This window comes from Festucalex cinctus, chromosome 21, assembly GCF_051991245.1.
Source record: "Festucalex cinctus isolate MCC-2025b chromosome 21, RoL_Fcin_1.0, whole genome shotgun sequence".
NCBI lineage: Eukaryota > Metazoa > Chordata > Actinopteri > Syngnathiformes > Syngnathidae > Festucalex > Festucalex cinctus.
The window spans coordinates 7,754,800-7,782,167 of record NC_135431.1 but is presented as its reverse complement, the minus strand read 5'-3'; the positions used below and the strand labels follow the sequence as shown (position 1 = coordinate 7,782,167).

General features: G+C 32.1%; 1 protein-coding gene across 31 annotated transcripts in view; it reads left to right on the top strand.

Moving 5' to 3' along the window:
• Positions 1-27,368, top strand: part of nrxn3b (neurexin 3b) — a 326,421-nt gene that overhangs the window by 224,799 nt on the left and 74,254 nt on the right. For all 31 annotated transcript variants that reach the window (XR_013281104.1, XR_013281102.1, XR_013281105.1 and 28 more), the window contains one exon: positions 880-958. Coding sequence is in view for 27 of the 31 variants with exons in the window: in XM_077509903.1 (XP_077366029.1) it covers positions 880-958 (79 nt within the window). In the remaining 4 variants the exon portion in view is untranslated. The remainder of the gene's footprint in view (positions 1-879; positions 959-27,368) is intronic.

Below are 27,368 nucleotides of genomic sequence, written 5' to 3'. Positions count from 1 at the left end.
AGCAGTAACCCTATTTCAGCAATAACCAACCCATTTAAACCCATAATGTGCCTTCAATAAATAATGTAATGTTTACCAGAGGCCTGTATTTTACATCCATTTTGCTTAAACGCACTTTTTAGCCTACGTACTTAATTAGGTGCAATGTGTACACAAACACATTATTACATGTTAGGAATATTAGATGTTGGCAATGTGAGTAGGGGGGCGGGAAAAAATCCACATCTCTAGTAAAGTGCTTGCTGTGGAGGCGGACCTTTTTAAAGCAGCAGTCTGAGCAGGGTGGGGGAGCCTTTCATTATTCTGTCAAAGCCAATGATATTTACAGCCCGTGCACGCAGCAGCACTGCAAAACTCAATCAGTGTTCTGATTTCATAACCCTGCCCGGTGACAGCACCTGCTTTATTACCCCGCTGATTCATTCTAATAAACAGCGGCTGCTCGGCGCTGCTTGAAATACAACCTACACCCCTAATCTTGTCCTCCTTGGTTTGCCCCAAAAGACAAAGAATGAAAGGGGGGAATGGGGGATCTATCTATCTATCTACCTACCTACCTACGTAGCCTACTAGCTAGCTAGCCTGATAGCTAGTTAGCTAGTAAATTAGCAGGGGGGTAGGAGTGCTACATACCTACCTACATAGCCTCCTAGCTAGCTAGCCTTCTAGCTAGTTAGCTAACAGTTATCTAACTAGCAGAGGGGTTGGGGTAGTAGGTACCTACCTACCTACATAGCCTACATTAGCCTCATTAGCTAACTATCAAATATCTAACTCGTTATTTAATGCCTATATTTCTACGGAAATAAATGTGTACTAAATATTGATGACAAAACTTACTGTGTGTTTATTTTTTATTTGTGTGTCTTTGTTTCTTAGACAACAGATGACATTGTTTCATCGGCCGAGTGCTCCAGTGACGACGAGGATCTGGAAGAATGCGATTCCGGGCACACAGGTGGGATGAGTGTGTCAAGTTGTGCTTGCTCCGAACCCAAGTCAGATTCCCCCCAATTTTTAATTGATTTATTTATTTGCTTCTGAGGAGCCTCTCCTCTTAGCATCATGTCCCGTTAGAGCTTCAAGTGTAACTTTAAAAACACCGTATAAGAAAAAAAAAAACCCAAACAAAACTTTTCACACATGAATTTAGTAGGATTTTGTAAAAATTCAAATACATTATGTAATGCGAAAAAATAACACGCTTGACAGTTACCATTTGATAACTTAAAATTTAACTATACACAACAGTGGATTTCAGATAGTGATCTGTTGTTCCGAGGCAACGTCCGATGCATCTCTATTGCAGTTTTTCTCCGAGGAAATAATGGTAATACAAAATTGTCACTGTCTTTTGAAGTAATATTCATAACATACAAGCATAAAACTGTTAACCCCTAATATGTGATTGTTAATCAAAAACAACCATCTTAGTTCCGTGTCAACATGGTTATTACATTTTTCATCTTTGCCACTTTTTGTGACAGAAAACAAAGCAAAATGTAATCCTTTAATCAGTGATTCTCAACAAACAATTTCTTTTTTAAGACTCTGACAGCTCATATTTTAATATTTTCAAAAGCTGTTTAAAATGAATTTGATGAGCACATCCCTCGCCATGATGTCCGCTAACCAGAGGCTGAGCTGCACTGTATTTGTTTACGGAGTAAATAAGTGGCTAAAGCACAAGGCAGATAGACTTCCTGTTTCGTACGTCTCTGTATCGTAGCAGAAAGATCAAAATAAGAATACATGTCATTTTTGTACTAAGTTAGCGGCTTTTTCATAGAATTTCCTACTAAATTTTTGTGTGTAGTCCTAAATATCCATTTTCAGAACTTTGTGTAGGCAAATTTAGTTTATATATGCATATTGACAATCAAGTAAAGTCAAATTTGTAGATAAACGCTCGCAATTGGGCCTGATTTACTAACATCCCAAATAGTGGGCGCTGAGTATATACCGTTTTTTTTTGTTTTGTTTGTTTTTAGCACAGTACGCCGCAGACCGCTTCCATGTGAAGCCATATTTCGACGGGCCGGTATAGAAGCAGATCAAAACAAATGATTAAAAATACAACTTAATATAAAGCTGACGTAATTATAGACGACAGTCAGATGTAAATTGACAGACTGGAACACGAGGTGCTTGAAACGTGATTAGTGATTGGTTGACACCGAGCTTAATCCCCCTTTGTGGACGTGTTACATGTGATTTACGAAGATTGCAATATTTTTCTAAGATTGGTAGAGAGTAATGGTCCTCAATATTGGATCATTTCGGAGTGCAGCGCAAGCACAAAATGCAGTTTGAAGTGATGGAATTGGAAGGGTGAGTGGAAAACGGAAAAGAATTTTGCTGATAATTTTCAGAAAGCGAACACTGAGTAAAAGTCAGGTTTCGTTTAATTCGTCTCAACTGTGTAACATTGCTCTTGAAACTTGTGACTGCACACCTGGAAAACTAGCATTAATTAGTAACAGTAATGTTCGATCAGCTTCCAAAAGATGTCTATTGCAAGTCTGCGCCCATATGCAAATATTTGGTAAATCAGGCCCTTCAATCAGGACGATTCCAAGGTGAAAGTTACACTTAGCCGTGGGGCCACACTGGTCGCTGACATGACGGCGCGCTGATACTAATTTTGATCTCTCAGCATTGGGTGGAGAGGCAGCTTTACTCGCTAAAGTGCAAAATTAGCATCAAGCCCCCATGCCGCCCGCACTGATGCTTCAAAATGTATCCGTCCTTCTTCCTCCTGAGTTCCTCTTGCTGTGGGTGTGTCTCCTTTTTGACTGAGGATACATTTTGAGTTTGTTTGGAGAACAAAGATGCTTTCAGCATAGACACCGTGGTATGTAGCAGACTAACTGCAACAGAGCCTCTTCCTGCCTTACCTCCTCCTCTCTTGTTTGTACCTCTGTTTCCTTCCGTTGGAGGTCTGCCTTACCTGAAACATTCTAATAGAGAACAGATATCCTCGAATTTCTGTGCGCATTGTCTCTCTTCCCTCTTCCCTGTACACACACACAGGAGAAAAAAAAAGCACATTTATTTATGCAAACACACAAATATGCACATTGTACATGTGATCCGACAAGAGTTGGAAAAAATATGTTAAGTGAAAAGGAGTTCTTATTTTGAGGAAGCTTGGGTTTGACTGCTGGGAGTCACGACACTTGCGAATGTAATTTTTACGTTCTTCGCCTACACAGATATTAACCTTCATTGACACAGTAGTAAAGTCATAATTCTACTAAAGTGCAGTATTTGTATGTTAAGACATAAGGAATGAATTTAAATGTAAAACTTTTGGCTTCAGGGAAATATTTATTTACATTCCTAATTATTATTATTATTTATTTGGTTATTAATTTTGGAAAATTGACTGTAGAAAAATAATAGGGAGTTATTTACTCATTTAAGTTTTCATTTAGAAAAAAAAACATTTTCCATGTGAAGAGTAATTGAATGAACATAGACTGAAAGACATTTTGACAAAGGTAAGAGTTGAATTTTTAACATTTTTGACACCTATATTTTCCGTTTTCGTTAAAGGGAATATTGCTCCAATTTATCTCTAGCTCCTACGAGTAAACTACTTAATTTCATGCCCATCCGAACCTTTTATTAGTCACATAACAAACGAAAACCACCCGTCATTACAATATCACTTTTTTTTTGTTAATAATTTAAAGTGGCTTACTATTTGTTTGGTGTCCTGATAGCTAACTAACATTGAGACAATATTTTCTGGTTTAAAAGTTGCTAAGCGAGCTAGCATTTACAGACAGATTTACTATTTAAAAAATAAATAATAATCTTCCCTAAAGTTCTAATCTTTAACATAAGCGACCCACCATTTTGCGTCAACACTGCGTCACTCACAGTTAGAACCTCAAACCCAAGTTTTGTCAAAAGTGGAGGCTTGTAGTGCTCATATACAGTAGTGGCTGACATACAGTACACACTCCTATGTGTACCCGTAATTGTACATTTCACCATGTTGACACAGAAATTCATATCCTCATTCCTTGACCCACTTCAGTCGTATGCAGTTGCATGACATGATGTTCGTTTTCTGTTCCGTTTTACGTTCGCTTTGGTCTCTTTCCTGTGACGTGAACATCTTTTGTGTTGATTATTGATTATTTTTTGTTTGTTTCATTGTTTTTGCTTTGCTTTGGCGGGGTGGTTTATGTAGCAGCGATGCAAGTGGGGATTTTTTTTTAGTGTGTTTTTTTTTTTTTTTTTTTTTTCCCCCCCGTTGTCTTTCTCATCATCAGTCGTCCATCCTCCAAGCAAGGATAGAGCCACTCCTCCCGTTTTTGCCTCATCTTGTGCCGCATGAACTTTTGGTGGTTGGAAAATTCAAAGTTCTCCTCATCAAGTTTGTGTTGATTTATTATTTTGTGCCATATGGCTTCGAAACAAACATGTCCCCCTCCCCCCATTTTCAATACAACTTAGGGAAATGAAAGGCAACAAAATCTTTTATTGCCATCATGGTTTTGTTTTGCCTCATGCAGGCGACCCCATTCTGTCTGAAGAAAGTTGTGTGTGAAAGAATGACACCCCTCCCACCTCCATCCACACTCAGCCATATTCTTTTGTCCCGCCTCTCTGCATAAACTGTTTGAATGCAGATGGCATAAAAAGACTTTTATTGCTACAAAGTATATCTGTTTTTCTATTCTATCTGTTGCTCCAAGTAGAAGGCATTTGTGGCATGTACCCTGTATTGGACCGTAGTGCAGCTCCAAAATATAACAAGTGACCCCCCCCCGACACCCCCCTGCTTCTGCATGTATGTGATTGGCCTCCATTGTCGGTGCTGCTACTTGTCCGTCACACATGAGCAGAGGGCCAACAGATTTGACACAAACCGCATATCCTTTGTATAAGCAGTGCAGTAATGACAATTGACAGTCTCAAATTCCCTGAGTCAGGTGGGGTTTTTTCTCCTTAAAAAAAAAAAAAAAAAAGTATAGTAAGGTTGATTTTTTTATTTTATTTTATTTTTTGTAAATGGTCATTAAGAGTAGTAAAGCGTTTATTTTATTTTTTTCAATGTATAGTAAGAATATAGAATGTGTTATATATATATATATATATATATATATATATATATAGATAGATATAGATATATATATAGATAGATATAGATATATAGATATAGAGATAGATAGATAGATATAGAGATAGATAGATATATATAGAGATAGATATAGATAGAGATAGATAGATAGAGATGGAGATTGATAGATAGAGATGGATATATATATATATATATATATATATATATATATATATATATATATATATATATATATATATATATATATATATATATATCTCTCTCTATATATATATATATATATATATATATATATATATATATATATATATATATATATATATATAGAGAGAGAGAGAGAGAGATATAGATATGTTTTTTTGAACGACCATGTATAGTAAGGCGGTTTTTTTAAATAAAAAAACGATCATGTGTAGAAAGACATTTATTTTAAATAAAATAAATGAACAAGGCATTTTATTTTAAATAATAAAAAACGACCATGTATAGTAAGGCATTTTTTTAAAATAAAGAAACGACCATGTATAGTAAGCGTTTTTGTTTTTTTTTTTAATAAAAAAACAACCATGTATAGTAAGGCGTTTTTAATGTTTTTTGAACGACCATGTATATATAGTAAGGCATTTTTTTTTTTTAAATAAAAATACGACCATGTATAGTAAGGCATTTTTTATGTTTTTTTTAAATAAAAAAAGGACCATGTATAGTAAGGCGTTTTGGGTTTTTTTTAAATAAAAAAAGAACGACCATGTACAGTAAGGCGTTTTTTATTTGATTAAAAAAAACGACCATGTATAGTCAGGCGTTTTTTATTTTGTTAAAAAAACGACCATGTATAGTAAGGCGTTTTTTTTTTTTTGCCCCTAAAAAAACGACCATGTATAGTAAGGCGTTTTTTATTTGATTAAAAAAATGACCATGTATAGTAAGGCGTTATTTTGTGAAAAAAAATAAGACCATGTATAGTAGGGTGTTTTTTTTTGCCCCTAAAAAAACGCCCATGTATAGTAAGGCGTTTTTTTTACCCCTAAAAAAACGACCATGTATAGTAAGGCGTTTTTTATTTTGTTAAAAAAACGACCATGTATAGTAAGGCGGGTTTTTGCCCCTAAAAAAACGACCATGTATAGTAAGGCGTTTTTTATTTTGTTAAAAAAACGACCATGTATAGTAAGGCGTTTTTTTTTTGCCCCTAAAAAAACGACCATGTATAGTAAGGCATTTTTTATTTTGTTAGAAAAACGACCATGTATAGTAAGGCGTTTTTTATTTTGTTGAAAAAACGACCATGTATAGTAAGCCGTTTTTTTTGCCCCTAAAAAAACGACCATCTATAGTAAGACGTTTTTTATTTTGTTAAAAAAAACGACCATGTATAGTAAGGCGTTTTTTTTGCCCCTAAAAAAACGACCATGTATAGTAAGCCGGTTTTTTTTTTGCCCATAAAAAAACGACCACGTATAGTAAGGCGTTTTTTTGCCCCTAAAAAAAACGACCATGTATAGTAAGGCGTTTTTTATTTTGTTAAAAAAAACGACCATGTATAGTAAGGCGTTTTTTTTGCCTCTAAAAAAACGACCATGTATAGTAAGGCGTTTTTTTGCCCCTAAAAAAAACGACCATGTATAGTAAGGCGTTTTTTATTTTGTTAAAAAAAACGACCATGTATAGTAAGGCGTTTTTTTTGCCTCTAAAAAAACGACCATGTATAGTAAGGCGTTTTTTTTGCCCCTAAAAAAACGACCATGTATAGTAAGGCGTTTTTTATTTTGTTAAAAAAACGACCATGTATAGTAAGGCGGTTTTTTTTGCCCCTAAAAAAACGACCATGTATAGTAAGGCGTTTTTTATTTGATTAAAAAAACGACCATGTATTGTAAGGCGTTTTTTATTTCGTTAAAAAAAACGACCATGTATAGTAAGGCGTTTTTTTTGCCCCTAAAAAAACGACCATGTATAGTAAGGCGGTTTTTTGCCCCTAAAAAAAGACCATGTATAATAAAGCGGTTTTTTTTGCCCCTAAAAAAACTACCATGTATAGTAAGGCGTTTTTTATTTGATTAAAAAAACGACCATGTATAGTAAGGCGTTTTTTATTTTGTTAAAAAAACGACCATGTATAGTAAGGCGTTTTTTTTTTTGCCCCTAAAAAAACGACCATGTATAGTAAGGCATTTTTTATTTTGTTAAAAAAACGACCATGTATAGTAAGGCGTTTTTTATTTTGTTGAAAAAACGACCATGTATAGTAAGCCGTTTTTTTTGCCCCTAAAAAAACGACCATCTATAGTAAGACGTTTTTTATTTTGTTAAAAAAAACGACCATGTATAGTAAGGCGTTTTTTTTGCCCCTAAAAAAACGACCATGTATAGTAAGCCGTTTTTTTTTTTGCCCATAAAAAAACGACCACGTATAGTAAGGCGTTTTTTTTGCCCCTAAAAAAAACGACCATGTATAGTAAGGCGTTTTTTATTTTGTTAAAAAAAACGACCATGTATAGTAAGGCGTTTTTTTTGCCTCTAAAAAAACGACCATGTATAGTAAGGCGTTTTTTTTGCCCCTAAAAAAACGACCATGTATAGTAAGGCGTTTTTTATTTTGTTAAAAAAACGACCATGTATAGTAAGGCGTTTTTTTTTGCCCCTAAAAAAACGACCATGTATAGTAAGGCGTTTTTTATTGTGTTAAAAAAAACAACCATGTATAGTAAGCTGTTTTTTTTTTTTGCCCCTAAAAAAACTACCATGTATAGTAAGGCGTTTTTTATTTGATTAAAAAAACGACCATGTATAGTAAGGCGTTTTTTATTTCGTTAAAAAAAACGACCATGTATAGTAAGGCGTTTTTTTTGCCCCTAAAAAAACGACCATGTATAGTAAGGCGGTTTTTTGCCCCTAAAAAAAGACCATGTATAATAAAGCGGTTTTTTTTGCCCCTAAAAAACGACCATGTATAGTAAGGCGTTTTTTATTTGATTAAAAAAACGACCATGTATAGTAAGCCGTTTTTTATTTTGTTAAAAAAAAACGACCATGTATAGTAAGGCGTTTTTTTTGCCCCTAAAAAAACGACCATGTATAATAGTAAGCCGTTTTTTATTTTGTTAAAAAAACGACCATGTATAGTAAGGCGTTTTTTTTGCCCCTAAAAAAACGACCATGTATAGTAAGCCGTTTTTTTTGCCTCTAAAAAAACGACCATGTATAATAAGGCGTTTTTTATTTTGTTAAAAAAACAACCATGTATAGTAAGGCGTTTTTTATTGTTAAAAAAAACGACCATGTATAGTAAGGTGTTTTTTTTGCCCCTAAAAAAACGACCATGTATAGTAAGGCGTTTTTTTTGCCCCTAAAAAAAGTCCATGTATAGTAAGGCGTTTTTTATTTTGTTAAAAAAAACGGCCATGTATAGTAAGGCGTTTTTTTGCCCCTAAAAAAACAACCATGTATAGTAAGGCGGTTTTTTTGCCCCTAAAAAAACGACCATGTATAGTAAGGCGTTTTTTATTTTGTTAAAAAAACGACCATGTATAGTAAGGCGTTTTTTGTGTTAAAAAAAACAACCATGTATAGTAAGGCGCTTTTTTTTTTTTGTCCCTAAAAAAACGACCATGTATAGTAAGGCGTTTTTTATTTGATTAAAAAAACGACCATGTATAGTAAGGCGTTTTTTATTTTGTTAAAAAAACGACCATGTATAGTAAGGCGGTTTTTTTGCCCCTAAAAAAACGACCATGTATAGTAAGGCGTTTTTTTGCCCCTAAAAAAACGACCCTGTATAGTAAGGCGTTTTTTTTTGCCCCTAACAAAACGACCATGTATAGTAAGGCGTTTTTTATTGTGTTAAAAAAAACAACTATGTATAGTAAGGCGTTTTTTATTGTCTTAAAAAAAACGACCATGTATAGTAAGGCGTTTTTTTTGCCCCTAAAAAAACGACCATGTATAGTAAGCCGTTTTTTTTTGCCCCTGCAAAAAAGACCATGTATAATAGTAAGCCGTTTTTTATTTTGTGAAAAAAACGACCATGTATAGTAAGGCGTTTTTTTTGCCCCTAAAAAAACGACCATGTATAGTAAGCCGTTTTTTTTGCCCCTAAAAAAACGACCATGTATAATAAGGCGTTTTTTATTTGATTAAAAAAACGACCATGTATAGTAAGGCGTTTTTTTATTTTGTTAAAAAAAAACGACCATGTATAGTAAGGCGTTTTTTTTGCCCCTAAAAAAACGACCATGTATAATAAGGCGTTTTTTATTTTGTTAAAAAAACGACCATGTATAGTAAGGCGTTTTTTATTGTTAAAAAAAACGACCATGTATAGTAAGGTGTTTTTTTTGCCCCTAAAAAAACGACCATGTATAGTAAGGCGTTTTTTTTGCCCCTAAAAAAAAGTCCATGTATAGTAAGGCGTTTTTTATTTTGTTAAAAAAAACGGCCATGTATAGTAAGGCGTTTTTTTGCCCCTAAAAAAACAACCATGTATAGTAAGTCGTTTTTTATTTTGTTAAAAAAAACAATGTATAGTAAGGCGTTTTTTTTGCCCCTAAAAAAACGACCATGTATAGTAAGGCGTTTTTTTTTTTTTTGCCCCTAAAAAAACGACCATGTATAGTAAGGCGTTTTTTATTTTGTTAAAAAAACGACCATGTATAGTAAGGCGTTTTTTGTGTTAAAAAAAACAACCATGTATAGTAAGGCGTTTTTTTTTTTTTTTGTCCCTAAAAAAACGACCATGTATAGTAAGGCGTTTTTTATTTGATTAAAAAAACGACCATGTATAGTAAGGCGTTTTTTATTTTGTTAAAAAAACGACCATGTATAGTAAGGCGGTTTTTTTGCCCCTAAAAAAACGACCATGTATAGTAAGGCGTTTTTTTTTTTTTTTGTCCCTAAAAAAACGACCATGTATAGTAAGGCGTTTTTTATTTGATTAAAAAAACGACCATGTATAGTAAGGCGTTTTTTATTTTGTTAAAAAAACGACCATGTATAGTAAGGCGGTTTTTTTGCCCCTAAAAAAACGACCATGTATAGTAAGGCGTTTTTTTGCCCCTAAAAAAACGACCATGTATAGTAAGGCGTTTTTTTTTGCCCCTAAAAAAACGACCATGTATAGTAAGGCGTTTTTTATTGTGTTAAAAAAAACAACCATGTATAGTAAGCCGTTTTTTATTTTGTGAAAAAAACGACCATGTATAGTAAGGCGTTTTTTTTGCCCCTAAAAAAACGACCATGTATAGTAAGCCGTTTTTTTTGCCCCTAAAAAAACGACCATGTATAATAAGGCGTTTTTTATTTGATTAAAAAAACGACCATGTATAGTAAGGCGTTTTTTTATTTTGTTAAAAAAAAACGACCATGTATAGTAAGGCGTTTTTTTTGCCCCTAAAAAAACGACCATGTATAATAAGGCGTTTTTTATTTTGTTAAAAAAACGACCATGTATAGTAAGGCGTTTTTTATTTTGTTAAAAAAAACGACCATGTATAGTAAGGCGTTTTTTTTGCCCCTAAAAAAACGACCATGTATAGTAAGGCGTTTTTTTTGCCCCTAAAAGAACGACCATGTATAGTAAAGCGTTTTTTTTGCCCCTAAAAAAACGACCATGTATAGTAAGGCTTTTTATATTTGATTAAAAAAACGACCATGTATAGTAAGGCGTTTTTTATTTTGTTAAAAAAAAAACGACCATGTATAGTAAGGCGTTTTTTTTGCCCCTAAAAAAACGACCATGTATAATAAGGCGTTTTTTATTTTGTTAAAAAAACGACCATGTATAGTAAGGCGTTTTTTATTTGATTAAAAAAACGACCATGTATAGTAAGGCGTTTTTTATTTTGTTAAAAAAACGACCATGTATAGTAAGGCGGTTTTTTTGCCCCTTTAAAAACGACCATGTATAGTAAGGCGTTTTTTTGCCCCTAAAAAAACGACCATGTATAGTAAGGCGTTTTTTTTTGCCCCTAAAAAAACGACCATGTATAGTAAGGCGTTTTTTATTGTGTTAAAAAAAACAACCATGTATAGTAAGCCGTTTTTTATTTTGTGAAAAAAACGACCATGTATAGTAAGGCGTTTTTTTTGCCCCTAAAAAAACGACCATGTATAGTAAGCCGTTTTTTTTGCCCCTAAAAAAACGACCATGTATAATAAGGCGTTTTTTATTTGATTAAAAAAACGACCATGTATAGTAAGGCGTTTTTTTATTTTGTTAAAAAAAAACGACCATGTATAGTAAGGCGTTTTTTTTGCCCCTAAAAAAACGACCATGTATAATAAGGCGTTTTTTATTTTGTTAAAAAAACGACCATGTATAGTAAGGCGTTTTTTATTTTGTTAAAAAAAACGACCATGTATAGTAAGGCGTTTTTTTTGCCCCTAAAAAAACGACCATGTATAGTAAGGCGTTTTTTTTTGCCCCTAAAAGAACGACCATGTATAGTAAAGCGTTTTTTTTGCCCCTAAAAAAACGACCATGTATAGTAAGGCGTTTTTTATTTGATTAAAAAAACGACCATGTATAGTAAGGCGTTTTTTATTTTGTTAAAAAAAAAACGACCATGTATAGTAAGGCGTTTTTTTTGCCCCTAAAAAAACGACCATGTATAATAAGGCGTTTTTTATTTTGTTAAAAAAACGACCATGTATAGTAAGGCGTTTTTTTTTTGCCCCTAAAAAAACGACCATGTATAGCAAGGCGTTTTTTATTTTGTTAAAAAAACGACCATGTATAGTAAGGCGTTTTTTTTGCCCCTAAAAAAACGACCATGTATAGTAAGGCGGTTTTTTTTGCCCCTAAAAAAACGACCATGTATAGTAAGACGTTTTTTATTGTGTTAAAAAAAAACAACCATGTATAGTAAGCCGTTTTTTTTTTTTTTTGCCCCTAAAAAAACGACCATGTATAGTAAGCCGTTTTTTATTTGATTAAAAAAAACGACCATGTATAGTAAGGCATTTTTTATTTCGTTAAAAAAAACGACCATGTATATAGTAAGGCGTTTTTTTTGCCCCTAAAAAAACGACCATGTATAGTAAGGCGTTTTTTTGCCCCTAAAAAAACGACCATGTATAATAAGGCGTTTTTTATTGTTAAAAAAAACAACCATGTATAGTAAGGCGTTTTTTATTTGATTAAAAAAACGACCATGTATAGTAAGGCGTTTTTTATTTGATTAAAAAAAACGACCATGTATAGTAAGGCGTATTTTTTTTTTGCCCCTAAAAAAACGACCATGTATAGTAAGGCGTTTTTTATTTTGTTAAAAAAAAAAAACGACCATGTATAGTAAGGCGTTTTTTATTTGATTAAAAAAAACGACCATGTATAGTAAGGCGTATTTTTTTTTTGCCCCTAAAAAAACGACCATGTATAGTAAGGCGTTTTTTATTTTGTTAAAAAAAAAAACGACCATGTATAGTAAGGCGTTTTTTTTGCCCCTAAAAAAACGACCATGTATAGTAAGCCGTTTTTTTTGCCCCTAAAAAAACGACCATGTATAGTAAGGCGTTTTTTATTTTGTTAAAAAAAAAAACGACCATGTATAGTAAGGCGGTTTTTTTGCCCCTAAAAAAACAACCATGTATAGTAAGGCGTTTTTTATTTTGTTAAAAAAAAAAACGACCATGTATAGTAAGGCGGTTTTTTTGCCCCTAAAAAAACAACCATGTATAGTAAGGCGTTTATTTTGTTAAAAAAAAAAACGACCATGTATAGTAAGGCGGTTTTTTTCCCCTAAAAAAACAACCATGTATAGTAAGGCGTTTTTTTTTGCCCCTAAAGAAACGACCATGTATAGTAAGGCGTTTTTTTTTTAATTAAAAAAATGACCATGTATAGTAAGGCGTTTTTTTTGCCCCTAAAAAAACGACCATGTATAGTAAGGCGTTTTTTATTGTGTTAAAAAAACAACCATGTAGAGTAAGGCGTTTTTTTTTTTTTTTTGCCCCTAAAAAAACGACAATGTATAGTAAGGCCTTTTTTTTTGCCCCTAAAAAAATGACCATGGATAGTAAGGCGTTTTTTTGCCCCTAAAAAAACGACCATGTATAGTAAGGCGTTTTTTATTTTGTTAAAAAAAACGACCATGTATAGTAAGGCGGTTTTTTTGCCCCTAAAAAAACGACCATGTATAGTAAGCCGTTTTTTTTGCCCCTAAAAAAACGACCATGTATAGTAAGGCGTTTTTTATTTTGTTAAAAAAAAAAACGACCATGTATAGTAAGGCGTTTTTTTTGCCCCTAAAAAAACAACCATGTATAGTAAGGCGGGTTTTTTTTTATTAAAAAAATGACCATGTATAGTAAGGCGTTTTTTTTGCCCCTAAAAAAACGACCATGTATAGTAAGGCGTTTTTTATTGTGTTAAAAAAACAACCATGTAGAGTAAGGCGTTTTTTTTTTTTTTTTGCCCCTAAAAAAATGACCATGGATAGTAAGGCGGTTTTTTTGCCCCTAAAAAAACGACCATGTATAGTAAGGCGTTTTTTTTTTGCCCCTAAAAAAACGACCATGTATCGTAAGGCGTTTTTTTTTTTTTTTTTATTAAAAAAATGACCATGTATAGTAAGGCGTTTTTTTTGCCCCTAAAAAAACGACCATGTATAGTAAGGCGTTTTTTATTGTGTTAAAAAAAACAACCATGTATAGTAAGGCGTTTTTTTTTTTTTTTTGCCCCTAAAAAAACGACCATGTATAGTAAGGCATTTTTTATTTTGTTAAAAAAAAAACGACCATGTATAGTAAGGCGTTTTTTATTGTGTTAAAAAAAAACATGTATAGTAAGGCGTTTTTTTTTTTTTGCCCCTAAAAAAACGACCATGTATAGTAAGGCGTTTTTTTTGCCCCTAAAAAAATGACCATGGATAGTAAGGCGTTTTTTTTGCCCCTAAAAAAATGACCATGGATAGTAAGGCGTTTTTTTTGCCCTTAAAAAAATGACCATGTATAGTAAGGCGTTTTTTATTTTATTAAAAAAAACGACCATGTATAGTAAGCCGTTTTTTTTTGCCCCTAAAAAAACGACCATGTATAGTAAGGCGTTTTTTTTGCCCCTAAAAAAAGTCCATGTATAGTAAGGCGTTTTTTATTTTGTTAAAAAAAACGACCATGTATAGTAAGGCGTTTTTTTGCCCCTAAAAAAACGACCATGTATATTAAGGCGTTTTTTTTGCCCCTAAAAAAACGACCATGTATAATAGTAAGCCGTTTTTTATTTTGTGAAAAAAACGACCATGTATAGTAAGGCGTTTTTTTTTGCCCCTAAAAAAACGACCATGTATAGTAAGCCGTTTTTTATTTTGTTAAAAAAAAAACGACCATGTATAGTAAGCCGTTTTTTTTGCCCCTAAAAAAACGACCATGTATAGTAAGGCGTTTTTTATTTTGTTAAAAAAAAAAACGACCATGTATAGTAAGGCGTTTTTTTTGCCCCTAAAAAAACAACCATGTATAGTAAGGCGGGTTTTTTTTTATTAAAAAAATGACCATGTATAGTAAGGCGTTTTTTTTGCCCCTAAAAAAACGACCATGTATAGTAAGGCGTTTTTTATTGTGTTAAAAAAACAACCATGTAGAGTAAGGCGTTTTTTTTTTTTTTTTGCCCCTAAAAAAATGACCATGGATAGTAAGGCGGTTTTTTTGCCCCTAAAAAAACGACCATGTATAGTAAGGCGTTTTTTTTTTGCCCCTAAAAAAACGACCATGTATCGTAAGGCGTTTTTTTTTTTTTTTTTATTAAAAAAATGACCATGTATAGTAAGGCGTTTTTTTTGCCCCTAAAAAAACGACCATGTATAGTAAGGCGTTTTTTATTGTGTTAAAAAAAACAACCATGTATAGTAAGGCGTTTTTTTTTTTTTTTTGCCCCTAAAAAAACGACCATGTATAGTAAGGCATTTTTTATTTTGTTAAAAAAAAAACGACCATGTATAGTAAGGCGTTTTTTATTGTGTTAAAAAAAAACATGTATAGTAAGGCGTTTTTTTTTTTTTGCCCCTAAAAAAACGACCATGTATAGTAAGGCGTTTTTTTTGCCCCTAAAAAAATGACCATGGATAGTAAGGCGTTTTTTTTGCCCCTAAAAAAATGACCATGGATAGTAAGGCGTTTTTTTTGCCCTTAAAAAAATGACCATGTATAGTAAGGCGTTTTTTATTTTATTAAAAAAAACGACCATGTATAGTAAGCCGTTTTTTTTTGCCCCTAAAAAAACGACCATGTATAGTAAGGCGTTTTTTTTGCCCCTAAAAAAAGTCCATGTATAGTAAGGCGTTTTTTATTTTGTTAAAAAAAACGACCATGTATAGTAAGGCGTTTTTTTGCCCCTAAAAAAACGACCATGTATATTAAGGCGTTTTTTTTGCCCCTAAAAAAACGACCATGTATAATAGTAAGCCGTTTTTTATTTTGTGAAAAAAACGACCATGTATAGTAAGGCGTTTTTTTTTGCCCCTAAAAAAACGACCATGTATAGTAAGCCGTTTTTTTTGCCCCTAAAAAAAACGACCATGTATAATAAGGCGTTTTTTATTTGATTAAAAAAACGACCATGTATAGTAAGGCGTTTTTTATTTCGTTAAAAAAAACGACCATGTATAGTAAGGCGTTTTTTTTGCCCTAAAGAAACGACCATGTATAGTAAGCCGTTTTTTTTGCCCCTAAAAAAACGACCACGTATAGTAAGGCGTTTTTTTTGCCCCTAAAAAAAACGACCATGTATAGTAAGGCCTTTTTTATTTTGTTAAAAAAAACGACCATGTATAGTAAGGCGTTTTTTTTGCCCCTAAAAAAACGACCATGTATAGTAAGGCGTTTTTTTTGCCCCTAAAAGAACGACCATGTATAGTAAAGCGTTTTTTTTACCCCTAAAAAAACGACCATGTATAGTAAGGCGTTTTTTATTTGATTAAAAAAACGACCATGTATAGTAAGGCGTTTTTTTGCCCCTAAAAAAACGACCATGTATAGTAAGGCGTTTTTTTGCCCCTAAAAAAACGACCATGTATAATAGTAAGCCGTTTTTTATTTTGTGAAAAAAACGACCATGTATAGTAAGGCGTTTTTTTTGCCCCTAAAAAAACGACCATGTATAGTAAGGCGTTTTTTATTTTGTTAAAAAAAAAACGACCATGTATAGTAAGCCGTTTTTTATTTTATTTTTTTTCAAAACGACCATGTATATAGTAAGGCGTTTTTTATTTGATTAAAAAAACGACCATGTATAGTAAGGCGTTTTTTATTTGATTAAAAAAAACGACCATGTATAGTAAGGCGTATTTTTTTTTTGCCCCTAAAAAAACGACCATGTATAGTAAGGCGTTTTTTATTTTGTTAAAAAAAAAACGACCATGTATAGTAAGGCGTTTTTTTTGCCCCTAAAAAAACGACCACGTATAGTAAGGCGTTTTTTTTGCCCCTAAAAAAAACGACCATGTATAGTAAGGCGTTTTTTATTTTGTTAAAAAAAACGACCATGTATAGTAAGGCGTTTTTTATTTGATTAAAAAAACGACCATGTATAGTAAGGCGTTTTTTATTTTGTAAAAAAAAAACGACCATGTATAGTAAGGCGTTTTTTTTGCCCCTAAAAAAACGACCATGTATAGTAAGCCGTTTTTTTTGCCCCTAAAAAAACGACCATGTATAATAAGGCGTTTTTTATTTTGTTAAAAAAACGACCATGTATAGTAAGGCGTTTTTTATTGTGTTAAAAAAAATGACCATGTATAGTAAGGCGTTTTTTTTGCCCCTAAAAAAACGACCATGTATAGTAAGGCGTTTTTTTTTTTGCCCCTAAAAAAAAACGACCATGTATAGTAAGGCGTTTTTTATTTTGTTTAAAAAAACGACCATGTATAGTAAGGCGTTTTTTATTTGATTAAAAAAACGACCATGTATAGTAAGGCGTTTTTTATTTTGTTAAAAAAAAAACGACCATGTATAGTAAGGCGTTTTTTTTGCCCCTAAAAAAACGACCATGTATAATAGTAAGCCGTTTTTTATTTTGTGAAAAAAACGGCCATGTATAGTAAGGCGTTTTTTTTGCCCCTAAAAAAACGACCATGTATAGTAAGGCGTTTTTTATTTTATTAAAAAAAACGACCATGTATAGTAAGCCGGGTTTTTTTGCCCCTAAAAAAACGACCATGTATAGTAAGGCGTTTTTTTTCCCCCAAAAAAAACGACCATGTATAATAGTAAGCCGTTTTTTATTTTGTGAAAAAAACGACCATGTATAGTAAGGCGTTTTTTTTGCCCCTAAAAAAACGACCATGTATAGTAAGCCGTTTTTTTTGCCCCTAAAAAAACGACCATGTATAATAAGGCGTTTTTTATTTGATTAAAAAAACGACCATGTATAGTAAGGCGTTTTTTATTTTGTTAAAAAAAACGACCATGTATAGTAAGGCGTTTTTTTTGCCCCTAAAAAAACGACCATGTATAGTAAGGCGTTTTTTATTTTGTTAAAAAAACGACCATGTATAGTAAGGCGTTTTTTGTGTTAAAAAAAACAACCATGTATAGTAAGGCGTTTTTTTTTTTTTGTCCCTAAAAAAACGACCATGTATAGTAAGGCGTTTTTTATTTTTATTAAAAAAACGACCATGTATAGTAAGGTGTCTTTTATTTTGTTAAAAAAACGACCATGTATAGTAAGGCGGTTTTTTTGCCCCTAAAAAAACGACCATGTATAGTAAGGCGTTTTTTTGCCCCTAAAAAAACGACCATGTATAGTAAGGCGTTTTTTTTGCCCCTAAAAAAACGACCATGTATAGTAAGGCGTTTTTTTTTGCCCCTAAAAAAACGACCATGTATAGTAAGGCGTTTTTTATTTTTATTAAAAAAACGACCATGTATAGTAAGGCGTTTTTTATTTTGTTAAAAAAACGACCATGTATAGTAAGGCGGTTTTTTTGCCCCTAAAAAAACGACCATGTATAGTAAGGCGTTTTTTTTGCCCCTAAAAAAACGACCATGTATAGTAAGGCGGTTTTTTGCCCCTAAAAAAACGACCATGTATAGTAAGGCGTTTTTTATTGTTAAAAAAAACAACCATGTATAGTAAGGCGTTTTTTATTTGATTAAAAAAACGACCATGTATAGTAAGGCGTTTTTTATTTGATTAAAAAAAACGACCATGTATAGTAAGGCGTATTTTTTTTTTGCCCCTAAAAAAACGACCATGTATAGTAAGGCGTTTATTTTGTTAAAAAAAAAACGACCATGTATAGTAAGGCGTTTTTTATTTGATTAAAAAAACGACCATGTATAGTAAGGCGTTTTTTTATTTTGTTAAAAAAAAAAACGACCATGTATAGTAAGGCGTTTTTTTTGCCCCTAAAAAAACGACCATGTATAGTAAGGCGTTTTTTATTTTGTTAAAAAAAAAACGACCATGTATAGTAAGGCGTTTTTTTTGCCCCTAAAAAAACGACCATGTATAGTAAGGCGTTTTTTTTTTTTTATTAAAAAAATGACCATGTATAGTAAGGCGTTTTTTTTTGCCCCTAAAAAAACGACCATGTATAGTAAGGCCTTTTTTTTTGCCCCTAAAAAAATGACCATGGATAGTAAGGCGTTTTTTTGCCCCTAAAAAAACGACCATGTATAGTAAGGCATTTTTTATTTTGTTAAAAAAAACGACCATGTATAGTAAGGCGGTTTTTTTGCCCCTAAAAAAACGACCATGTATAGTAAGGCGTTTTTTTTTTTGCCCCTAAAAAAACGACCATGTATCGTAAGGCGTTTTTTTTTTTTTTTATTAAAAAAATGACCATGTATAGTAAGGCGTTTTTTTTGCCCCTAAAAAAACGACCATGTATAGTAAGGCGTTTTTTATTGTGTTAAAAAAAACAACCATGTATAGTAAGGCGTTTTTTTTGCCCCTAAAAAAACGACCATGTATAGTAAGGCGTTTTTTATTGTGTTAAAAAAAACAACCATGTATAGTAAGGCGTTTTTTTTTTTTTTTGCCCCTAAAAAAACGACGATGTATAGTAAGGCATTTTTTATTTTGTTAAAAAAAAAACGACCATGTATAGTAAGGCGTTTTTTATTGTGTTAAAAAAAAACATGTATAGTAAGGCGTTTTTTTTTTTTTGCCCCTAAAAAAACGACCATGTATAGTAAGGCGTTTTTTATTTTGTTAAAAAAAAACGACCATGTATAGTAAGGCGTTTTTTTTGCCCCTAAAAAAACGACCATGTATAGTAAGCCGTTTTTTTTGCCCCTAAAAAAACGACCATGTATAATAAGGCGTTTTTTATTTTGTTAAAAAAACGACCATGTATAGTAAGGCGTTTTTTATTTTGTTAAAAAAACGACCATGTATAGTAAGGCGTTTTTTATTGTGTTAAAAAAAATGACCATGTATAGTAAGGCGTTTTTTTTGCCCCTAAAAAAACGACCATGTATAGTAAGCCGTTTTTTTTTTTGCCCCTAAAAAAACGACCACGTATAGTAAGGCGTTTTTTTTTGCCCCTAAAAAAAAACGACCATGTATAGTAAGGCGTTTTTTATTTTGTTTAAAAAAACGACCATGTATAGTAAGGCGTTTTTTATTTGATTAAAAAAACGACCATGTATAGTACGGCGTTTTTTATTTTGTTAAAAAAAAAACGACCATGTATAGAAAGGCGTTTTTTTTGCCCCTAAAAAAACGACCATGTATAATAGTAAGCCGTTTTTTATTTTGTGAAAAAAACGGCCATGTATAGTAAGGCGTTTTTTTTGCCCCTAAAAAAACGACCATGTATAGTAAGGCGTTTTTTATTTTATTAAAAAAAACGACCATGTATAGTAAGCCGGGTTTTTTTGCCCCTAAAAAAACGACCATGTATAGTAAGGCGTTTTTTTTTGCCCCTAAAAAAAGTCCATGTATAGTAAGGCGTTTTTTATTTTGTTAAAAAAAACGACCATGTATAGTAAGGCGTTTTTTTGCCCCTAAAAAAAACGACCATGTATAGTAAGGCGTTTTTTTTGCCCCTAAAAAAACGACCATGTATAATAGTAAGCCGTTTTTTATTTTGTGAAAAAAACGACCAAGTATAGTAAGGCGTTTTTTTTGCCCCTAAAAAAACGACCATGTATAGTAAGCCGTTTTTTTTGCCCCTAAAAAAACGACCATGTATAATAAGGCGTTTTTTATTTGATTAAAAAAACGACCATGTATAGTAAGGCGTTTTTTATTTTGTTAAAAAAAACGACCATGTATAGTAAGGCGTTTTTTTTGCCCCTAAAAAAACGACCATGTATAGTAAGGCGTTTTTTATTTTGTTAAAAAAACGACCATGTATAGTAAGGCGTTTTTTGTGTTAAAAAAAACAACCATGTATAGTAAGGCGTTTTTTTTTTTTTGTCCCTAAAAAAACGACCATGTATAGTAAGGCGTTTTTTATTTTTATTAAAAAAACGACCATGTATAGTAAGGCGTTTTTTATTTTGTTAAAAAAACGACCATGTATAGTAAGGCGGTTTTTTTGCCCCTAAAAAAACAACCATGTATAGTAAGGCGTTTTTTTTGCCCCTAAAAAAACGACCATGTATAGTAAGGCGTTTTTTTTTGCCCCTAAAAAAACGACCATGTATAGTAAGGCGTTTTTTATTTTTATTAAAAAAACGACCATGTATAGTAAGGCGTTTTTTATTTTGTTAAAAAAACGACCATGTATAGTAAGGCGGTTTTTTTGCCCCTAAAAAAACGACCATGTATAGTAAGGCGTTTTTTTTGCCCCTAAAAAAACGACCATGTATAGTAAGGCGGTTTTTTGCCCCTAAAAAAACGACCATGTATAGTAAGGCGTTTTTTATTGTTAAAAAAAACAACCATGTATAGTAAGGCGTTTTTTATTTGATTAAAAAAACGACCATGTATAGTAAGGCGTTTTTTATTTGATTAAAAAAAACGACCATGTATAGTAAGGCGTTTTTTTTATTTGATTAAAAAAAACGACCATGTATAGTAAGGCGTTTTTTATTTGATTAAAAAAACGACCATGTATAGTAAGGCGTTTTTTATTTGATTAAAAAAAACGACCATGTATAGTAAGGCGTATTTTTTTTTTTGCCCTTAAAAAAACGACCATGTATAGTAAGGCGTTTTTTATTTTGTTAAAAAAAAAACGACCATGTATAGTAAGGCGTTTTTTATTTTGTTAAAAAAAAAACGACCATGTATAGTAAGGCGTTTTTTATTTGATTAAAAAAACGACCATGTATAGTAAGGCGTTTTTTATTTGATTAAAAAAAACGACCATGTATAGTAAGGCGTATTTTTTTTTTGCCCCTAAAAAAACGACCATGTATAGTAAGGTGTTTTTTATTTTGTTAAAAAAACCGACCATGTATAGTAAGGCGTTTTTTTTTGCCCCTAAAAAAACGACCATGTATAGTAAGGCGTTTTTTATTTTGTAAAAAAAACGACCATGTATAGTAAGGCGTTTTTTATTTAATTTAAAAAAACGACCATGTATAGTAAGCCGTTTTTTTTTGCCCCTAAAAAAACGACCATGTATAATAAGGCGTTTTTTATTTGATTAAAAAAACGACCATGTATAGTAAGGCGTTTTTTATTTTGTTAAAAAAAACGACCATGTATAGTAAGCCGTTTTTTTTTGCCCCTAAAAAAACGACCATGTATAGTAAGGCGTTTTTTTTGCCCCTAAAAAAAGTCCATGTATAGTAAGGCGTTTTTTATTTTGTTAAAAAAAACGACCATGTATAGTAAGGCGTTTTTTTGCCCCTAAAAAAACGACCATGTATATTAAGGCGTTTTTTTTGCCCCTAAAAAAACGACCATGTATAATAGTAAGCCGTTTTTTATTTTGTGAAAAAAACGACCATGTATAGTAAGGCGTTTTTTTTTGCCCCTAAAAAAACGACCATGTATAGTAAGCCGTTTTTTTTGCCCCTAAAAAAACGACCATGTATAATAAGGCGTTTTTTATTTGATTAAAAAAACGACCATGTATAGTAAGGCGTTTTTTATTTCGTTAAAAAAAACGACCATGTATAGTAAGGCGTTTTTTTTGCCCTAAAGAAACGACCATGTATAGTAAGCCGTTTTTTTTGCCCCTAAAAAAACGACCACGTATAGTAAGGCGTTTTTTTTGCCCCTAAAAAAAACGACCATGTATAGTAAGGCCTTTTTTATTTTGTTAAAAAAAACGACCATGTATAGTAAGGCGTTTTTTTTGCCCCTAAAAAAACGACCATGTATAGTAAGGCGTTTTTTTTGCCCCTAAAAGAACGACCATGTATAGTAAAGCGTTTTTTTTACCCCTAAAAAAACGACCATGTATAGTAAGGCGTTTTTTATTTGATTAAAAAAACGACCATGTATAGTAAGGCGTTTTTTTGCCCCTAAAAAAACGACCATGTATAGTAAGGCGTTTTTTTGCCCCTAAAAAAACGACCATGTATAATAGTAAGCCGTTTTTTATTTTGTGAAAAAAACGACCATGTATAGTAAGGCGTTTTTTTTGCCCCTAAAAAAACGACCATGTATAGTAAGGCGTTTTTTATTTTGTTAAAAAAAAAACGACCATGTATAGTAAGCCGTTTTTTATTTTATTTTTTTTCAAAACGACCATGTATATAGTAAGGCGTTTTTTATTTGATTAAAAAAACGACCATGTATAGTAAGGCGTTTTTTATTTGATTAAAAAAAACGACCATGTATAGTAAGGCGTATTTTTTTTTTGCCCCTAAAAAAACGACCATGTATAGTAAGGCGTTTTTTATTTTGTTAAAAAAAAAACGACCATGTATAGTAAGGCGTTTTTTTTGCCCCTAAAAAAACGACCACGTATAGTAAGGCGTTTTTTTTGCCCCTAAAAAAAACGACCATGTATAGTAAGGCGTTTTTTATTTTGTTAAAAAAAACGACCATGTATAGTAAGGCGTTTTTTATTTGATTAAAAAAACGACCATGTATAGTAAGGCGTTTTTTATTTTGTAAAAAAAAAACGACCATGTATAGTAAGGCGTTTTTTTTGCCCCTAAAAAAACGACCATGTATAGTAAGCCGTTTTTTTTGCCCCTAAAAAAACGACCATGTATAATAAGGCGTTTTTTATTTTGTTAAAAAAACGACCATGTATAGTAAGGCGTTTTTTATTGTGTTAAAAAAAATGACCATGTATAGTAAGGCGTTTTTTTTGCCCCTAAAAAAACGACCATGTATAGTAAGGCGTTTTTTTTTTTGCCCCTAAAAAAAAACGACCATGTATAGTAAGGCGTTTTTTATTTTGTTTAAAAAAACGACCATGTATAGTAAGGCGTTTTTTATTTGATTAAAAAAACGACCATGTATAGTAAGGCGTTTTTTATTTTGTTAAAAAAAAAACGACCATGTATAGTAAGGCGTTTTTTTTGCCCCTAAAAAAACGACCATGTATAATAGTAAGCCGTTTTTTATTTTGTGAAAAAAACGGCCATGTATAGTAAGGCGTTTTTTTTGCCCCTAAAAAAACGACCATGTATAGTAAGGCGTTTTTTATTTTATTAAAAAAAACGACCATGTATAGTAAGCCGGGTTTTTTTGCCCCTAAAAAAACGACCATGTATAGTAAGGCGTTTTTTTTGCCCCTAAAAAAAGTCCATGTATAGTAAGGCGTTTTTTTATTTTGTTAAAAAAAACGACCATGTATAGTAAGGCGTTTTTTTGCCCCTAAAAAAACGACCATGTATAGTAAGGCGTTTTTTTTGCCCCTAAAAAAACGACCATGTATAATAGTAAGCCGTTTTTTATTTTGTGAAAAAAACGACCATGTATAGTAAGGCGTTTTTTTTGCCCCTAAAAAAACGACCATGTATAGTAAGCCGTTTTTTTTGCCCCTAAAAAAACGACCATGTATAATAAGGCGTTTTTTATTTGATTAAAAAAACGACCATGTATAGTAAGGCGTTTTTTATTTTGTTAAAAAAAACGACCATGTATAGTAAGGCGTTTTTTTTGCCCCTAAAAAAACGACCATGTATAGTAAGGCGTTTTTTATTTTGTTAAAAAAACGACCATGTATAGTAAGGCGTTTTTTGTGTTAAAAAAAACAACCATGTAAAGTAAGGCGTTTTTTTTTTTTTTGTCCCTAAAAAAACGACCATGTATAGTAAGGCGTTTTTTATTTTTATTAAAAAAACGACCATGTATAGTAAGGTGTCTTTTATTTTGTTAAAAAAACGACCATGTATAGTAAGGCGGTTTTTTTGCCCCTAAAAAAACGACCATGTATAGTAAGGCGTTTTTTTGCCCCTAAAAAAACGACCATGTATAGTAAGGCGTTTTTTTTTGCCCCTAAAAAAACGACCATGTATAGTAAGGCGTTTTTTTTTGCCCCTAAAAAAACGACCATGTATAGTAAGGCGTTTTTTATTTTTATTAAAAAAACGACCATGTATAGTAAGGCGTTTTTTATTTTGTTAAAAAAACGACCATGTATAGTAAGGCGGTTTTTTTGCCCCTAAAAAAACGACCATGTATAGTAAGGCGTTTTTTTTGCCCCTAAAAAAACGACCATGTATAGTAAGGCGGTTTTTTGCCCCTAAAAAAACGACCATGTATAGTAAGGCGTTTTTTATTGTTAAAAAAAACAACCATGTATAGTAAGGCGTTTTTTATTTGATTAAAAAAACGACCATGTATAGTAAGGCGTTTTTTATTTGATTAAAAAAAACGACCATGTATAGTAAGGCGTATTTTTTTTTTGCCCCTAAAAAAACGACCATGTATAGTAAGGCGTTTATTTTGTTAAAAAAAAAACGACCATGTATAGTAAGGCGTTTTTTATTTGATTAAAAAAACGACCATGTATAGTAAGGCGTTTTTTATTTTGTTAAAAAAAAAACGACCATGTATAGTAAGGCGTTTTTTTTGCCCCTAAAAAAACGACCATGTATAGTAAGGCGTTTTTTATTTTGTTAAAAAAAAAAACGACCATGTATAGTAAGGCGTTTTTTTTGCCCCTAAAAAAACGACCATGTATAGTAAGGCGTTTTTTTTTTTTTATTAAAAAAATGACCATGTATAGTAAGGCGTTTTTTTTTGCCCCTAAAAAAACGACCATGTATAGTAAGGCCTTTTTTTTTGCCCCTAAAAAAATGACCATGGATAGTAAGGCGTTTTTTTGCCCCTAAAAAAACGACCATGTATAGTAAGGCATTTTTTATTTTGTTAAAAAAAACGACCATGTATAGTAAGGCGGTTTTTTTGCCCCTAAAAAAACGACCATGTATAGTAAGGCGTTTTTTTTTTTTGCCCCTAAAAAAACGACCATGTATCGTAAGGCGTTTTTTTTTTTTTTTATTAAAAAAATGACCATGTATAGTAAGGCGTTTTTTTTGCCCCTAAAAAAACGACCATGTATAGTAAGGCGTTTTTTATTGTGTTAAAAAAAACAACCATGTATAGTAAGGCGTTTTTTTTGCCCCTAAAAAAACGACCATGTATAGTAAGGCGTTTTTTATTGTGTTAAAAAAAACAACCATGTATAGTAAGGCGTTTTTTTTTTTTTTTGCCCCTAAAAAAACGACGATGTATAGTAAGGCGTTTTTTATTTTGTTAAAAAAAAACGACCATGTATAGTAAGGCGTTTTTTTTGCCCCTAAAAAAACGACCATGTATAGTAAGCCGTTTTTTTTGCCCCTAAAAAAACGACCATGTATAATAAGGCGTTTTTTATTTTGTTAAAAAAACGACCATGTATAGTAAGGCGTTTTTTATTTTGTTAAAAAAACGACCATGTATAGTAAGGCGTTTTTTATTGTGTTAAAAAAAATGACCATGTATAGTAAGGCGTTTTTTTTGCCCCTAAAAAAACGACCATGTATAGTAAGCCGTTTTTTTTTTTGCCCCTAAAAAAACGACCACGTATAGTAAGGCGTTTTTTTTTGCCCCTAAAAAAAAACGACCATGTATAGTAAGGCGTTTTTTATTTTGTTTAAAAAAACGACCATGTATAGTAAGGCGTTTTTTATTTGATTAAAAAAACGACCATGTATAGTACGGCGTTTTTTATTTTGTTAAAAAAAAAACGACCATGTATAGTAAGGCGTTTTTTTTGCCCCTAAAAAAACGACCATGTATAATAGTAAGCCGTTTTTTATTTTGTGAAAAAAACGGCCATGTATAGTAAGGCGTTTTTTTTGCCCCTAAAAAAACGACCATGTATAGTAAGGCGTTTTTTATTTTATTAAAAAAAACGACCATGTATAGTAAGCCGGGTTTTTTTGCCCCTAAAAAAACGACCATGTATAGTAAGGCGTTTTTTTTTTGCCCCTAAAAAAAGTCCATGTATAGTAAGGCGTTTTTTATTTTGTTAAAAAAAACGACCATGTATAGTAAGGCGTTTTTTTGCCCCTAAAAAAAACGACCATGTATAGTAAGGCGTTTTTTTTGCCCCTAAAAAAACGACCATGTATAATAGTAAGCCGTTTTTTATTTTGTGAAAAAAACGACCAAGTATAGTAAGGCGTTTTTTTTGCCCCTAAAAAAACGACCATGTATAGTAAGCCGGTTTTTTTGCCCCTAAAAAAACGACCATGTATAATAAGGCGTTTTTTATTTGATTAAAAAAACGACCATGTATAGTAAGGCGTTTTTTATTTTGTTAAAAAAAACGACCATGTATAGTAAGGCGTTTTTTTTGCCCCTAAAAAAACGACCATGTATAGTAAGGCGTTTTTTATTTTGTTAAAAAAACGACCATGTATAGTAAGGCGTTTTTTGTGTTAAAAAAAACAACCATGTATAGTAAGGCGTTTTTTTTTTTTTGTCCCTAAAAAAACGACCATGTATAGTAAGGCGTTTTTTATTTTTATTAAAAAAACGACCATGTATAGTAAGGCGTTTTTTATTTTGTTAAAAAAACGACCATGTATAGTAAGGCGGTTTTTTTGCCCCTAAAAAAACAACCATGTATAGTAAGGCGTTTTTTTTGCCCCTAAAAAAACGACCATGTATAGTAAGGCGTTTTTTTTTGCCCCTAAAAAAACGACCATGTATAGTAAGGCGTTTTTTATTTTTATTAAAAAAACGACCATGTATAGTAAGGCGTTTTTTATTTTGTTAAAAAAACGACCATGTATAGTAAGGCGGTTTTTTTGCCCCTAAAAAAACGACCATGTATAGTAAGGCGTTTTTTTTGCCCCTAAAAAAACGACCATGTATAGTAAGGCGGTTTTTTGCCCCTAAAAAAACGACCATGTATAGTAAGGCGTTTTTTATTGTTAAAAAAAACAACCATGTATAGTAAGGCGTTTTTTATTTGAT